Source organism: Phalacrocorax carbo, chromosome 5 (genome assembly GCF_963921805.1).
Source record: "Phalacrocorax carbo chromosome 5, bPhaCar2.1, whole genome shotgun sequence".
Lineage (NCBI taxonomy): Eukaryota > Metazoa > Chordata > Aves > Suliformes > Phalacrocoracidae > Phalacrocorax > Phalacrocorax carbo.
The window spans coordinates 42,146,966-42,163,544 of NC_087517.1; the positions used below are offsets into that span (position 1 = coordinate 42,146,966).

At 39.4% G+C, this 16,579-nt stretch overlaps 1 protein-coding gene across 3 annotated transcripts in view; it reads right to left on the bottom strand.

The window, feature by feature from the left end:
- Window positions 1-16,579, bottom strand: part of AGAP1 (ArfGAP with GTPase domain, ankyrin repeat and PH domain 1) — a 240,221-nt gene that overhangs the window by 148,847 nt on the left and 74,795 nt on the right. For all 3 annotated transcript variants that reach the window (XM_064452169.1, XM_064452170.1, XM_064452168.1), the window contains one exon: window positions 116-220. In XM_064452169.1, coding sequence (XP_064308239.1) covers window positions 116-220 — 105 coding nt within the window. The remainder of the gene's footprint in view (window positions 1-115; window positions 221-16,579) is intronic.

Consider the following 16,579-nt stretch of genomic DNA (forward strand, 5'->3'; position numbering starts at 1 on the left):
GACAGAAGGAAGTTCCTCTGCCAAAGAGGGCTCAACAAAACTACGTCAGGATGAACTCGCTAACACTGTTTTGTCAGGGCCTGACGTTGCTGAACAGAGAGCACAGTGTACTTACATGTAAACTAGGATGGTAGGTCAGCACGCCATTGTCACACAACGTCACGTATTTCTTCTTCCACTCTTTGTTCAATGACTTGCCACTTCGCTTTAGCAGCATACCCTATTAAGAGGAAAAAAGAACAAAGATTAAACACTCGTTTGCCAACACACAGCTATTTAAGACACAGAAGAGAGAAATATAACTGCCAACATGTTTAGATACACTTTCTCCTGCAAGTTAATAATTTTCCCCTGCTTCTCCCATGATGCATGTTTTCTCCACTAGCAGCTTCGGTGTGTGCAATTTAGGAGGAAAAGTTCTAAGCACAGCTTTCATAAAACAAGTCACATAAACAGAATAGACTGTATCAGCACCGACTTGTCCAACAGGTAGAGAAAACCCTTTTGCTCCGAATTCCATGCTCCAAGAAAGCACATTTTAATGTGACACAGAGTAAGGTTACCCATATGCACTCCTGTGTGATAAAGACACCATACTCTGTGCACTTCCCAGCCCTCTAAAATAAATTATGAACCCCAGGTTGAGTGGGGATCCTACTGCATGGCTTGTGCTCCCTTCAGCATGTTCCTGGGGATTCCTTGTTGTCCAGGCTCAGCCTCTCCACAAGCAGGGAAGATAACACATTTGTGTTCTCATTCCCTCTGCAGTAAGGTGACACTGCGATGGAAATCCCCCTAGCTATTCATTCCAGCAACAGAAACACCAATTTCAGGCAAGAGCAACAAAATGGAAGCAGGAAAAATACAAAGTTTTTCCAATAAATTCTGGATAATTGAATGAAAGAGGTGTGATCAGAGAGGAAAGGAGGTGGGCAAAGTGACCCACCTTTCCACAAATCACATACAACCTAAATATCTGTGATGAATGCTAACAGTCAACAGCTGAGATAAAAAGTCACCATTGTGTTCAAATGGCCAAGGACTACTACTGCATATTAACCTGTTCTCAGCTTAAAAATAGAAAGTCACTTAGAAAAGCAAAATATAACATGCTGTAGCACACTAAAGGTGGAAAATTGAGCTACACTTTACAGCGCACTTCTCTAGGAAATTTTAATTTCCAAAACCAAGTCAGAAGGCAGTTCCTAACGAATTCATGCAGTATCTTGGTTACTGAAAGTCCTACTGAAACGATCCAGTGGAGACACTACATACAGTACCTACCACAGGGACTCACTAGTTCCACAGATCAAGTTTTGAAAAAGTGGGCACTTACATTAATTTCATTAAATCATAACCAGGAATCTAAACTGGTACAAACTTCAGTTCTCTAATCCCCATAAAAGTGTTTTTCCATTCTCATTTTCCATGGAACTTTAAAAAGTGGGAAAACAGAACATATAAAGATGCACTATCAAGAATGGTGCTTCCAACTTCCATGGAGTTGTTTTTGTTAAAGTGGGTTAAAACCTTGAAAGCAAGTTATGTTATCTGTTTACGCATTAAATCTGTAGCTTTATAAAGCAATCTGTCTGCAGACCCAATCTCAAAGCCACAAAGGGACAAGGGAAGTCCTCCAGAGCTAGGCAATCTTTTTTTTTCTCACTCTGTTCCCGATGTTGTAACTTCCAGCTGAAGTCCCTCACCACAATCCATGTGAACTAACCACTCTCCTTTTGCAACCGTAGGGATGATCCCAGCAGAAAAGCCAAGTTCACAATTGCCTGTTCCCGGACACACACTTTGAATAAAACTTCAGGGCACAACCCTTCGTGATTCAAAGCAATCTGTGGATGGGACCGTAAAGAAAAGCTTGTGTTGGATGACTGAATTACACAGCGGTACAAACTCCAAACTTTCTGACCGTCTGGGGGTCAGATGGGTGTTTTTTTTTTTTTTGTGCTGTTCTTTGCTATAACTCAAACTTTCACAAGAGAGAACGGGGTTTCTGAAATGCTTTCTTATAAAAGCTTCTGCAAGTGCAACTCACACATCCCAATTACCGTCTTCCAGTGGTTAGACACGTTGTTTTCTTCTATTAAAAAATGAAAGCTTATTTCTGCCTTTGACTTGTATGTTTGTCTATAGTAGGTGATCTGTCGCTTCACCTTTCCAATCTTTCATATCTCACCTGCAGCACGTTCGCTCGCATTTAGGGGGACCCAGTTCTAGTTATCGCTGTGCTGTGGGGATAAAAAATTACCGTTTGCCTGTACTAGTCTGTTCTTCAGACTTCTTAATGGGGAAAAAGCTGTAAGGATCGCAACGGTGATCTCTCCCCTCCCCACCACCTTTTTTTTAAGTTTTGAAGAAAGTAAAATACATATATTTCACACCTTTTTAATTGTCCCTTCACTATACAGAAAACGTGTCATTACTTGCATAATTTTCAATTCATGCATTAATAAACTCAATAAATAGTAAACCCCCACTACTTTCATGACTTTTACTACACAGAGGTTTTGCTACTACCTAGGTGTGAATTATGAAATTCTATTTCTGGATCTAAATGAAGAAAATTATCCGAATGGGGTTTTACCTTGCTTTTGAAGTGGAATTCTGTGCTTTCCTGTTAAAAAAATACTCAGCATGATGCACCTATTTGTGCTTAACTAACAAACCAGACTTCCCAATCCATTTTCTTTAGGCACTACCTTGACAAAAAGAATAGATTTTCATATTACGTGAGAATTAAAAGTATCTTCTAGTACCTGCAGAGGAAACTGCTCTGAATACAAGGAACTAACCTGAAGTATTACAAAGCAGAGAAGCCCATATAAACCGCACTTTTTCCCCAAGGCCAGAGACCGCCACTTTGTCTGTGGTAATTATATAGAATGGTCTGGAGAAATGCTCTTGGTATCGGAGTTTAGATCAGTTATAAATGCACTTTAACGTTAACTAAACTTAAAAAAAATATGGCCCAGATATGACAAGAAATGTTACTTAAAACAAAGAAAAAGCCCTCCACTTGAGTCACATTATGTCTACATTTAAGTCACATCAGATACTCTGCCTAGGAAATGAGATACATGGGTTCCCACTAACCTTTGGTACCTCCGAGGCAATTTAGAGGTAGCTTGGGCACATCTCCAGTCACGGCCAAACGGGCCCCCACGCACACACAGCACATCGGAAAAATCACATTTAGTCTCCAAGCTATGCAGCAAGGGACTAAGTAAATCAACTTCTAATTCAAAATACTGATTTTTTTTTTGTTGTTGTTGAAGTAATCTCTGGCTCAAATTATTATTAATTGGATAACATTATTTCTCCTAATTCGTATGAAATCTTTCATTGTTATTCTTCCATCTGCAAGTTTAGCCCTGCAGTTCAGCACAGCAGATCCAACGCTAAGAATTTAACACCTCCAATTTGCTCACAAACTGTGAATAATTTCACACTTCAAATTAAATATTTTTTTTTTTACCACCTTCCCTCCAAAATTGCAATTCTGTGTCTAATGGAGGAACATTTCTCCTACCAGACTGCGCTAGCTTGTACTTTTAATGAGCCACAGGAAAAAGACTTCAACTGGAGTGCACGAACTTCACTTCTTGGGTTTAGCTCGAGGAACTGCATCACCGTACAAAGCAAACAGAGGAACCGTCTGTACGTACTGCGAGCTCTTTATTAGTAATGTGTATGCTACGTCTAGTCCCAGGAGGTCATTGCAAGCCAAAAGCAATGTTAAGTGTACAAGCTTTAAATAACTTACAAAGTTAATGTAATGAATGTAAGTGTTATCTGAAATCCATCACTCAGTGGCTTGCTGTAGCCTCAAGCTGTGATAAAACACCACTCATAAATTTATATTAAAACTCTGTTCAATAGCAATTATTTACCAACAAAGATTTATTGATTGCATTTGCTGTTAGAGACTGGGGCCCTAACTGAGTCAATCAGCCTACGCTGTTGAGCTTCAGGGCACCAGGAGAAGTTACAGGCTGCCACCAGGCTCCGCATCCTGATCATTACTGTGAGAGCAGGAGCAGCTAATGAAAAGCCGCCAGTGTAGGACTGATTGGACTTAAGGTAAAAAAGCCCACCCAACACCGGTCAAGGGACTACTACACATAATATATCCACAGTTCATCTCAATACACAGTGATCGGCTAAATCTCCCCTCTCCAGATGCCTTCCCAACCTTGCTTGCTTAAACAACAAATGAAGACACATGGTGAAACAATTATGAATTTGTTCTATAGAAATAGTTCAGGTTTTAAGCAGATTATCAGCATTTTAAAAAGTGACCTCTTGAAGTTGCTTAATACTGCACCAAAGATGCTGGGAGGTGAGCCACTTTAATTTTTCAGACAGACCAGACAGATGGTAGTAGAGTAGACTTACATATTTCCTACAAATAAAAGTCATCAAAATGCACAGGCTGATCATCAAAAGATGTCTACAGCCACTGCTTGGTCTGCAGAACTAATACCATGTGTGAAGCAATGTACTTTGCATGCCTTGTGCTCCATTTCGCACCTTCCCAAGTGCTTTGGATTTTCCAGGGGCCATGAGATACAATGGGTTTCACCAACAGGATAATACCAGTGATCACAGCTTAACTGACTGCATGGTTTTTTGCATTTGTTCCAGCTGTAGCACGACTTGAGGGTTTTGTTTGTTTGTTTTAATAGGATTTGGTACATTTGACTTTTCTTGGCATGCCAAATAGAATTGGTAGAGCCCTCGAAGTCAGCAGAGCCAAGACTGGACCTTCTGGAAAAGGAAATACGGTACTTTGGTTTCTGTTTCTATTTTCTTTCAGAAGCTTACACCACTGCCATGGCTGACGTACTGGCATCATGCAAGCTTTTTTTAAATTCCCCTCCCTAATTTTTAGCCAACCCCATGCTGTTACCCTGATGCTGTTTTGACAGAATGAAATATGCAATCTCACACTTAATCATTAACAGCAGAAATTCTTAATTTTTCACTCAGGTCTTTAGTTCTCATAACTATGATTAGCAGCTAGCAGTTCTATGAATTTTCTACAGCTCTATCATTTGCATCCTGTTCACAAAAGGAAAACTCACGCTTGCCAGAAACATCCTCCCTCAAATAACTGCAAAGGCATAGTCAGGATCACAAACTGTTACAGATGAATTCTAGTCAATAAAACATCCACTTCTTTTAAGTATATTAACACAGTGAACAAATGCTGGTAAATCCTCCAGATTTGCATGAGTAGCCAACTCTAGGTAGACTGGCCAGCAGCACTGGGACTAGCCTAGCTTGTCCTAATAACGAACACGAGATTAATGCGTGATTGATATTTTTTGCTTCCAGAATATTTAACTCTAACAGGTTCCTAGTCTTAAGAGTTGATTCTTCCAGCATATGGTAGACACCAGCTCAAACTATTTCACCTACAAACAATACTTGCATGCTGTAGGAAGCTTACAGTAATCGTTGCTCTCTCTTCCACAATTAATTTGAGTGGACACCAGAGCACGTAACCAATCGTGTAGGGAACAAACTGCTGAAGATGCCCAATGTATTTGGAATCCTTCCATACAAACCTAACTTGTTTTCTTCATTTCCCAAACCTAGGTCTTTTTTCCCAGGAATTGAAGGGAATGCTGCTTGGTCTTTTGGTCAATTAGTTTTTACAGTTAGAAACCTGTAGTAAACATCTCTTACAGTAACAGGGCACAACTGGGGACCAACTGAACCACAAAATAAAGGCTACAGGAAAGTGGAGTGCCTCAGAAGAGATCTAAAAACAGGAGACCTCAAATGTTCTCAATCTTCAGTAGCTAATGACAACATTGCAAAAAAACCCTCAAAGACCCCGTATATTCTTACTGCAGCCAGGCACACAGAAACACCCCTACACTTTCCTTAAAAATCAGCACTACAGCAGTAGCAGAGTTTTGCTACAGATTCAAAGATGTTTCCCCACTGAAGAAACTATTCAAATTTATATTTTACACCAGCTTTTGGAGAAAATGAAATCAGAACATTGGACAGAATCCTCCTCTAACATTCCTTAAACATGAGGCAATAACTCAGCGCAGCAGGTAATTGCACCATGAATGGTTACCTAATGCTGAGGCTGATCAGCCACTATTTCCATCTGGAGACAAAGAAAAGAGAGGATCTAAGATCTTACTTGGAGCAAAAGATAATAGCTTTGCTAAATATTGAAGGACAATCAACCTACAACCCCTTATTTTCCAAGCTCTTTGCACAGAAGCTACTAAAAAAAGTTAGAAAAATTTACTGGGAAAAATGAAGACTGCCACCTCCAATGAAGAGTGGCTACCGAATTCCTGCAAGGAACCTCAGCAATAAGGACATGGTAAATGGGAAGAACAAACTTAGTGCCCATTATTATTGCATTTTTATTTTTTATGATTGTTCCAACAACTCAGCCTCCAGATTTTGATCTTACCTGTCAATTGCGGGTTATGCACAAGTTCCTCTGATATGCAACATATAATTTTAACTGCAGCTTGCAACTGCAGTTTTTTTAGAAGGTAGGCTATGTACTGCCAACATGGCACAGACAGGGATTCTTCAAGGATGTTGCTGAGCACAGGAACCTACTAACCTTACTTATAGAGCATTATGTGGTTAAGAAGAGACAACTGCACTGCATTTTGGCCACTAGAGAATGGGAAGCCATCATGTGGCACATCACATTCACCTACCTAACGAGCAACCTTCTTAAGAGGGAAAAAGATGATCACGCAAGAGCAGTCACCCTGGTGCCCAAAGAAGAATTTGACTGGAAAGCTGAAGACCCAGTCCTGCTGCAGTATCCAGATGGAGCAATAAACACACTGCTCTGGCAGAGCGCCACAAGTCCAAAGCTGCACCCATCTGCACAAAAGCCAGGATAATACTCCACACCCCCAAACAGGTATGTCAAAAGACAACGTGCTACCCATAGTTGAAGGACAGAGATGCTCAGAAAAGGAGACTTCTTGAGTTCTCCTTCAGTTGACAGCTTTGCAAAAGGGGCACTCTTTCATTACCCCTAGTTTATGATTATTTCTAAAATTAGATGTCATAAAATCAATAGCATGTTGCATACTCTACAGTTATCTATATGTCCTTTCTACAGTCTAATATTAAAGTGTGTTACAAAATGCAATTACATATTTAAAGGAATGGCACATCTCTCACCCAAAACCCACTTTACCACTCTGAAGGAGGCACAGCACCTAGCAAGTCACAATAGTTTTCTGCCTTACAGTAGTTTCTGCCTCTGTTGCCTTCCGAGGTTTGTTCCACTTACCCTGGACTGTTAAAAAAAAAATAATCACAGCCCTTAATAATCTCAAGCAGTTGGTTTATTAACCCCTTGGCATTGGCTGTTGTGGTTTCCCTGACACCATCGTCAGTGCTAATGTGAAATGCACTGCGATGCAAATCATTATCTTAGTGTCGGAGAAACCAGACGGCTGATGCCAAGGGGTCTAAGTCAGCAGTAGAGGAGCCGGCAGCGCTGGGTTCTGTTTGAACTCTTACCTCTTGCTGCGGCTCCAGCAACACGCACTGTGCTCTAACTACACTGCCCACAAATGAAGTTAGCATCCACACCAATCAGCTTGGTGAAATTCTGCTACTCTAGACTAAAATTAAAAGGAAAAACAATGTTGGGAAACTGATTCAGTGCAAGCAAACATGACTGCGTGGCACCCTTAATTTGGAAAAGGCTTTTAGAGCGGAAACATTCGCAGTGGTAGAAACTGCTGCAGGGTCAGGCATGAAAAAGAAGTAAGAAAACATTTATTTCCCTTAAGAAACAAACTGAGCATTGGGGGGATAATATAAAAAAAAGGAACCATCGTGCAGACATTACTACTTCTAGGTAGATGATATGGCTCTTGTTATAGTAGCGCTCTGTTCCCTGAACCCTGAAATGATCTTTATCATATTTTATATGAAGTAGGGATTTGGGGGGGAATGGACAGGGAAGGGGGGGTTCATGGGAGAAAAGCCATGAAAAGCTTAAAACCCAATTTTAACTTTCTATCCTGATACTATAGTGTTTCCATAGAAACATCAGGAAGACCACTTAAGAGCAGCTTTTTTTTGTGGCCATGTTTGGCACCATACCCCTCCCCCGGACAACCTATTATTTCACAAATGGTTGCTTTTTGCAGCTTGTTCTGTGCAGGCTCCGATGAAGGGGGGAAAGAAAAAGAATACTGGATCTTTAACCAGTTCCCTTGTGGCCCCCTCCCTTTTTTGTTGGTAATATTTCTGTCATTCTGCCAGGGTATATGGTACAAAGGGTTACACTTTAATTGAGCTGTCAGCATCTCCAACAATCCTATAAAACTCCGATTATGCACGGCGGGGTTAGTGACACACTTGTTATTGTGGATGCCCTATTTGCTAAACCCGAGCCCCCCCCTCACAGGTCACATAACCCATGCGACCTTCCTGTCATTAGCCGCGTCTATTCCTACCTCACTGCTGTGAAAATCACACAAGCGAAGGCTTCAAAGCCCTTGCCAGGACTGAATTCGACCAGGAGCTAATCACCCACAAATCCAGCTCAAATGGCAATAATTGGCTAAACTGCTCACCTCTCCAGAGCTCAGCAGTAATTTGGGATAATAAAGAAAAGAATTATTCAGCTAACTGCCCTGAAATGTATGCTTTGTGACCGACACACTTCACATTTTAATAATGATGGACACAAAATCCAATTTAATACAGCATCTACTGAATAACAAAACCAAGAACACTGGCAGAGAAGAAAAAAAGTGTGTGTGTTTCTTTTCTTTTCTTTTCTTTTTTTTTTTAACCTGTGTTCCATATTATGGTGCAGAAAGGATTCACACTTTAAGTTACGAAATTTTGGGACCAAAAAGGTCTCCATGAACAACCTTCAGAAACTCTGCACCATAATAGGATTTTTTAAAAAATATTTTATTTGTTAATCAAAAGGAGTGTCCTGCATTAAAAAAATAATTTTGCTGAACAGTTACACTTCTGGTCATTAAGCCTTTGTAGGAGTAAGAAAAGAAATATGTTTTCTTCTGCAGTAGAAGGGTACCTTCTTCATTATTCTAGTTAACAGTATTTCCTGATTGCCTCATCTTTCTTTACTTTCACTCCTTGTCCTCTGGTCACGGGATCGTTGGCATTAACGACCCCACTACATATGATTGCTGGATAGGTAGTGACAGTCCCCTTCCCTGGACGACTTTGTGATGGGACCAGCCTCCCAGGATGCACTAAACTGGTTAAACACTGCAAAGATGGTCCATCACTCTTCCTTCCACCCACCCCATTCTCCTTCCTCAAATCTCTCCTGTGACCAAGATGAAAAGAAAATATGTACATACATGTGTGTGTGTATACATGCAGAGAAACAATAATTGCATGTTCTGCCTTGTTGTACTCTTTATATACCTGAGATGTCCAATTTACTCAAAGGAATAGGAATGAGGGTGATTTTCATCATGAAGACTTCCTTCAGAGGTGCAGTTAATGTATGTTGGGCAACTAGTATCCTCTCACCATTATAGCAGAAAAAACCAAGGAATCTAACGAGAAAAATACTCATTCACACTCTCTAACTGACTCAACTTACCTGCTAAGGGAAACCGTACATACAGAATTAGCATCTTCCAGACATAGAGCTGCTTCAGAGTTATTGAAACATTACAAAATGTACCCATAACGCTAAAACTCAGTGAGTCAAATGTTTCTCCACACCAGTCACGTCTTCTTGCTGGCTGAGCACGAACTGGTATGTACAGATGGATTTTGAGGGAAGATATGTCAACGTCCCTGCGCGCAAACTGCCAAAAAGATCCAAAATCAAGAGGCCGCAATTGTGCTTAGTTCAGAGAGGAATCACAAGTGCTACATCTGTCTCAAGATGATAGTGTAGAATGCTTTATACCTCATTTAAGGCATTCATATACCTGCCGTTCTATAAGTTAACAGAAGGTGAGTCAGAAAGAGCAGTCACATGAGCAGATACATTAAGGGGCTAAAAGGGATTACCCATTAAAATGGTTTAGTCAAACATGACATAACTGGGTTTAAGCCAAATCCTTTTTCCTAAAGATCACAAAATCATGTTTCATGTTCTTAAGAGCTACAGAAAATGGGAAAACCCATTTAGTCATAACGTTATTTCTTGTATTACTTGACTGTTACAACAAGGATCACTTTGGAAAGGATATTTTTATATAGTTGTAATATAAACACACACTTTGTTTTCCTTAGAATAGACTCTCTGGTACAGTTTTTTATGTTTTGTAAAGACTGGAAAAATGTAGACACTACCTTACTCCATGTCAAGACCACAGCCCATTCTGGACACAATGAATGGCCAGCTACATTCAAGCGAATGCACAGAAGCACCTGTGCTCCCAATTTCATCTTAAACAAGAGGAAAATATTCAGATAAATGAAGAACATGCCTGGACACAAAGATGCAACTCTATAAAGAGACAGCTACAGCCACATCCCTTTGCTATGTGCTCGCCAGCTGAGCAGACATTGAGCTAAACAAACTGTTTATAAAAAAGATGATGATGTATTTACTAGGGGCAGCAGAAACACGTCTTTTTAAATAATCCTTTTCAGAACACACAAAATTTTTTTTCTTGCAATCAAATGACTTCTGATTGTGCTGATGAATCAATCTGTACTTTATCACCTGAAAACAAAATCATTCCAGCTTCAGGTTGACATATATAAAAATGCGTAGTTGTTCACCCAAAAACCTTCTAGCACTGGTCAAGGACCAAGTGCAACTTGAGTTGCACTGTTGGGTGCTTTCAGAGAAGAAATGCATTCTACTGGGTGTACAATTTCCTTCAAAAAACCAAAACACACAACACCTTAGATGACTTCTGCTGATCAGGAGAAGACAGAAAACAAGGGTGTGTGGGTTTTCACCTTTCATCAAAGACCAACTCAATATCTAGTGGAGAAGAAAGAAACTTCCCCAGTTCCCAGAAGCAACCCACAGCACCAGCAGGGTAAGGGAAGGGGCATGGCACCTCTCTACAGCACAAACTTGTAACCAATGTTTCTGAAGCCTCTTCAGCTTGCTTACTCTGTACTATGTATTTGAAGACTCTTCTTATCAAGGTACCTCCACAGCTACAATGCCTCCCTGAACCCCAGCGAAAACCTATCCAAGGCCATTCCAGGGATTTCAGGTTACAATATAAAGACAACTTTCAAATACAGGTTTATTATACTGTGTTCTTAAATTGTTACCGCAAAAAGGCAAAGCTACTGCTGTCATTAACAGAAGTAATCAATTTTTACTGTGATAGGTGTTATAGAAATTGCAGTTAACAAAATATGGGAGACATTGCCAGTGTCAGTCATTTGAAAGAACTTTTCTGAGAAATTATAAACCAATGTTTTTGACAAGGTTGTTATTAGGATTTGTGAAGTAATAACCTGAGACAACTCAAAATTTATGTAATATGCCTCAAACCAGTACTTCTGAGAAAAAAGGCTAGGTTTGTCTGGGCCTGCTTTGCCTTATATACAGCATAAACTCTTCCTCTCCCCCACTTACCAAGCTTAGCATTAATCAGTGTAATTTCAAAATAAAGGATTCTGCATATTGTGTCAGCAAGTTAAAGATTGTAATATTGTTTTAATGTTAAAATCACTCCGGATACAATACTTCCTATGTAGTATATTTCATGGCTCATTTGCTTCAACAGATATTAAGCTTCAGTCAACAATTAACTACTGACACCTTTTTTTTTTTTATTATTTTTTTAGGCCAAGAAGATCTAGCAGAAAAGCTAAGGCACAACTTGGATTTATTAGATGGATGCTAATTCAGTGTTGCCAGTTTATTTTCCTTCTCTAAAGTATCCATTCTTGAGAACGATAGGGTCACTTAATCTACATATCTGCTGAACTGAAATTCAGATTTGAGCCACGCAGCACATATTTAGTAAAAAAATTGCTGTAAGTGCATCAGTTTAAAAGACCATTTAAACCGTAAATTGTTTTTCACTTACCATATAAGATCATTCCCAAACACAGCCATTTAAGTGAACGTTTAAATGGTGTTTTGTATACAGCACTTGCTCTATTTATACTGATAGGAAAATAGTGTGTCAGAAGATACTAGACTCGAGCCATTTGCCGGTTTTCTGCAGTGAACCCATCGGTGCTCCCTTATGCATCAGCCTGGGTTTACCTGTGGTTTCATGGTTCTCCTGCTTCAAAGCCTGGACACAAGATGAACCATCTCACTTCCTACTTTCTGTATAAAAGGACATTTTTATTGTCATAACAGCACAAATAAGGTGTCGATGGAAGACTGTTCTACCTCTCTGCCCACTCAGAAGCATGTGACAGTGCACTTGGGATGTAAACCCAACCCATCACACGGATGTAAACCCAAGCCATCTTTTGTGTTTCACAAGGCATTTCCATCTATCAGAAGCCTTAAGAATCAGGAAGCAGATGACACATTTTTGGATCACTGGCTCATACCCAAATGATGCCAGAAAAGACACGTTATGTGACTCTAGCTAGGGGTGGTCTGGCCCACAAGCCCAGAGGAGTATAATTAATGCAAGACTTTGTAATGAAGGTGGCAGTGATGAAATTCTCTGGGAAATGTCTACACCTAGAAATGGCTGGTATACAAGGTGGTGGCAAAGTGTGATGCTCCAGAAAGAGTATCCCATTAGTGAAAGCACGTGGCTAGATCACGGTCCGCTTTAGGCATTTCTGACAGCACATCTGTGAGACAGTTCTGGTAGCATCAGATTTTTCCACGTGTAGCCTTAAAGTTAGGGTCAACTCTTTATGTGTGATCTGCAATACAGGTTATGGATTGCTTTGACATACCTCAGGTAATTTAATTCACTTGCCACTCAGTATTTTAATATTTCAGAGTACTCAGTAGAGGCAGCAGGTATAGCGAAGGCTGTTACCCAGCGCTATATATTTCTGGGAATAAAGGCTTATGTCTGAAGGAGTCAGCCCAGGACTTGTTAAAGCAGAAAACCAAAAGATGTTTCCAGAAACAAATATATTTGCTCCTCCCCAAAAAACATGTAGAGATACACATAGCATATTTTCTCTATAAGAGTAGTCTTTCCACACATGTTGATCACTCAATTTTAAGCATATATGCAACAGCATTAATATTTTAGTTGAACAGGCAACAGAAGAATACCATACAAGTGAGCTGCTCTCCTTCAGAGGCTATTACTGTTTTATGAGAAACTATCTGAGAACCAACTAGCTTGCAGGCGATACAGAAGAACACTATGTTCACAAAAGGTAATTTATAAAGATCATTTATGTGCAGTTACTTGGCTGTAGATTAGGCATGGTATAACATGTTGGAGACAATCTCCCTCAAAAAAATATAATCCATTATTTAGTTAAGTAGTCAGCCACGGACAAGATGAAAGACTAATTTTTAACCACCTTTTTCCAACCTTCTATAGGTAAAGAACATGTTTGTAAAGACAAAAAAAATATATATAAATAAAAATGCAAGGTACCCAGAGTGCAGCTAATGGGATTTGACGCTGGCTTTAATTTTAATGAAGAAAGTTGCCAGTAGCAACAAAACTGTCAGCAGCAGCCAAGCACCATTAATAAAGACCCAGACAACATTAGTGGCACGGCAACAGTACAAAAGGTTCCCCCTGGTTCATGCTGTGCTAAATTGGCTGCCCAATTTTTCTTAAGTGTCCATACTATTTAGAAGACAATTTATTAATTTTTGTCATCCATTGTCCGTTGACAGGCCATCATTTTGCATCCTGAATTTGAGATGAAAACTAATTGAAAAGACTGGCAGTATTTATGAGGGGTATTATTTGTCAATTATGGCTGATGATGATACTTCGTACTACCAACTTTAATACCCCGTGCTCGGGAGCATCAGTTGGACTTTTTTCTGTCATTTCCATGTTAGTTCTACAAAAGTGACAAAAACCAATGATCAAATCAATTTAGAAAACTCGTTAAGGAAGAGGGGCCCATCAATCCATGCTCTGAAATCACCGGAGTGGGGAAAAAAGCACCGACGTCACCCAGGAAATCACAGCTTTCTCTCAAAGACGCCTTCGAAGAAAAAAAGCCCACTCTCTTTGTTTCCTACAAACAGGACAGATTTACCAATATGTCATGATTTAAATTATCCCTGCAACTTTATCCAGGCTGCCTAAACCAGAAGGTTTTGCTATCATATCACTGCCCTTAAACTGCTTCTTTGCAAGTCCGAATGCCTCACAGCCCCTCAAATTCCTAACTGCAAAGTGGCAAGTCTCAAGTCCAGTCATTTGAACTTTCCTCTTACTACATCAAGTTTGTTACTTACAAAAATTTAAAAAAGCTTTCACCTTTTGAAAGCTTCCATCACTGTCATTAGCATCACTCAACAGAGATCCCTGTAAAACGGTACCATAATTTGACTGTTTAAAAAGCAAAACAAAATGTTATGTACCTCACGTTGTATCCTAGAGATTTAAAATGAATTAATACCCTGGAAGGGGGAAATCTGACAATACACATCATGGCAATACATAATACCCTTCTAGCACGACAGGATCACTCACATGCTGAACTACCAGTAATATCACGATATTAGCTGTTATCAGTATCAGTGTTGGTTTATAATCTCAAAAGGATGTTTATTTGCATTCATAACTCCTGCCCAGTCTTTCAGAAACATTCTCCTATCTTCCAAACTCACAGACACTTAAAACAATGGTGATACTGTTATCACCAATTAACAAAAAAAAAAAACCAAAAAACAAAACAAAACAAAACAAGCCAGGAAAATCCCAGCTTTGAAAACAGCAAAGAAAATTAGGTTACACCATCCATCCCTAGACCTTGTTTTCTGTGTTTTCAATGCAAAGTTTTTCTTTTGAATCACCAGAGTATTTTGAGGCTTCACTTAAGTGTGTCACCTCAGCACTCCTGGGACAACACATGACACACCGGTGCACAGCAGATGTCAGGATTGTAGATGTACATGGGACCAGAAGGCAGCTAACTGCAGTTTCAGTTTTGCAGCAAGTGTATTAGCAAAGTGCCACAGCACAAAGACAAGACAACTTTTTGTACTGGTATCATGAAAAATTTAACTGGTATTTTCCATGACTCATGCAAAACAATGTTATATTGTTGTCCAGAGAACCGAGAATTTTATTCATTTGACCAAAGGCCATAGTCTGTGGCTGAGTTGGTAAGAGTAAGGTACCTCTCAGTTGCAGTCCACTGCTTTACACATCCTCCCTGTGACCTTCCTGTAGACATTACTATTTTCTAAGCTTTGAAGAGCTACAAAATTTTAATTATCTCTTTCCTCCATGCTTCTCTATTTAGTATAAGTAAATCTCAGTATTGATTTAAAACATGGACATTCTTTAACATGTCCTGTAACACATTCCACTTGTTTCTGAAGATCTGAACATTTGAAGATGACAGCTAAAACCTCAATTAAACATTCCTTTAGGAATAAAGCCTGTCATTTTCGTTAACAGCAACTAAAAAGCCTGAAACTGAGTTGATCTACCATACCCACAGTTCTCTCTAATACCTAAAGTATAATGGGTATTAGAGAAGAAAATGTGTCCTGTTCAAAAGAAAAATAAACACCGAAACCACAACTACATTAATGACATTATACATATACATTAATAGGTAGCTTATTATTAGTTCTATATAAATATATGATCTATTAGTTTTTATATATGTAATATATATTTACAATACACTTGATTAAAAAAATCCAGTGAAAACTAAACAAGAATATTCTTCTATCATAAAACCAACCATGTAAACACTAGTTCAATCCAGACTGAATCCATCCTATTTATCTATACCTGTTTTCCAGAAGACATTGTCAGCTTTGCTTAAAAAAATTTGTTCAGGGCTAGTATTTCCCAATATCTTATATTTCAGACTCAAATTTAAAGCAAAAGCTTTTTCCCTCCACTGTTTCCTAGAATTAAAAGTAATGCGCACTTAGTTACCCTTCTGCACAAGGTAACATAATACAATGTTGATATTCATCTGAGGTACAAATTCTCAACCTGGAAAAAATTTTGGCGCAGTTCTTGTATTAGAGAGATGATCATTAGCTTCTTTTCTTCCACTGTATTCATGCTTGGTCTCTCTCACATATAAAACACTACTAAGTGCCTCTTTTGGGGGTGAGAAGGCTGTTTGCTCCCTTTGATTCACTTCCAGTTGCAAGATGCAAAACCAGCCCTTCCGACCCACAACTAGGAGCTGCGTGTAGGAAAATCCAGGCATGCTATGATAGGCTCCCCTAGCCATGTTAAGAGAGGGCAGAAAGATTGCTGATCACCAGCAGAAAGGTTTTTATCTTTTCATCACAGAATTAGTGAAATGGGGCTGGAGAGGTTGGTCAAGGTACTCCAATATCCCACCGAAAACTGTCTCCATATACAACTTACAGTCCAAGAATTGAACACATTAAGTTGGGGGAAGAGGGGGGTTAAGATTCACATACAGAGACTATTTTGTGTTCAGGCTTCCTTGGGCATTTGTATTTTTC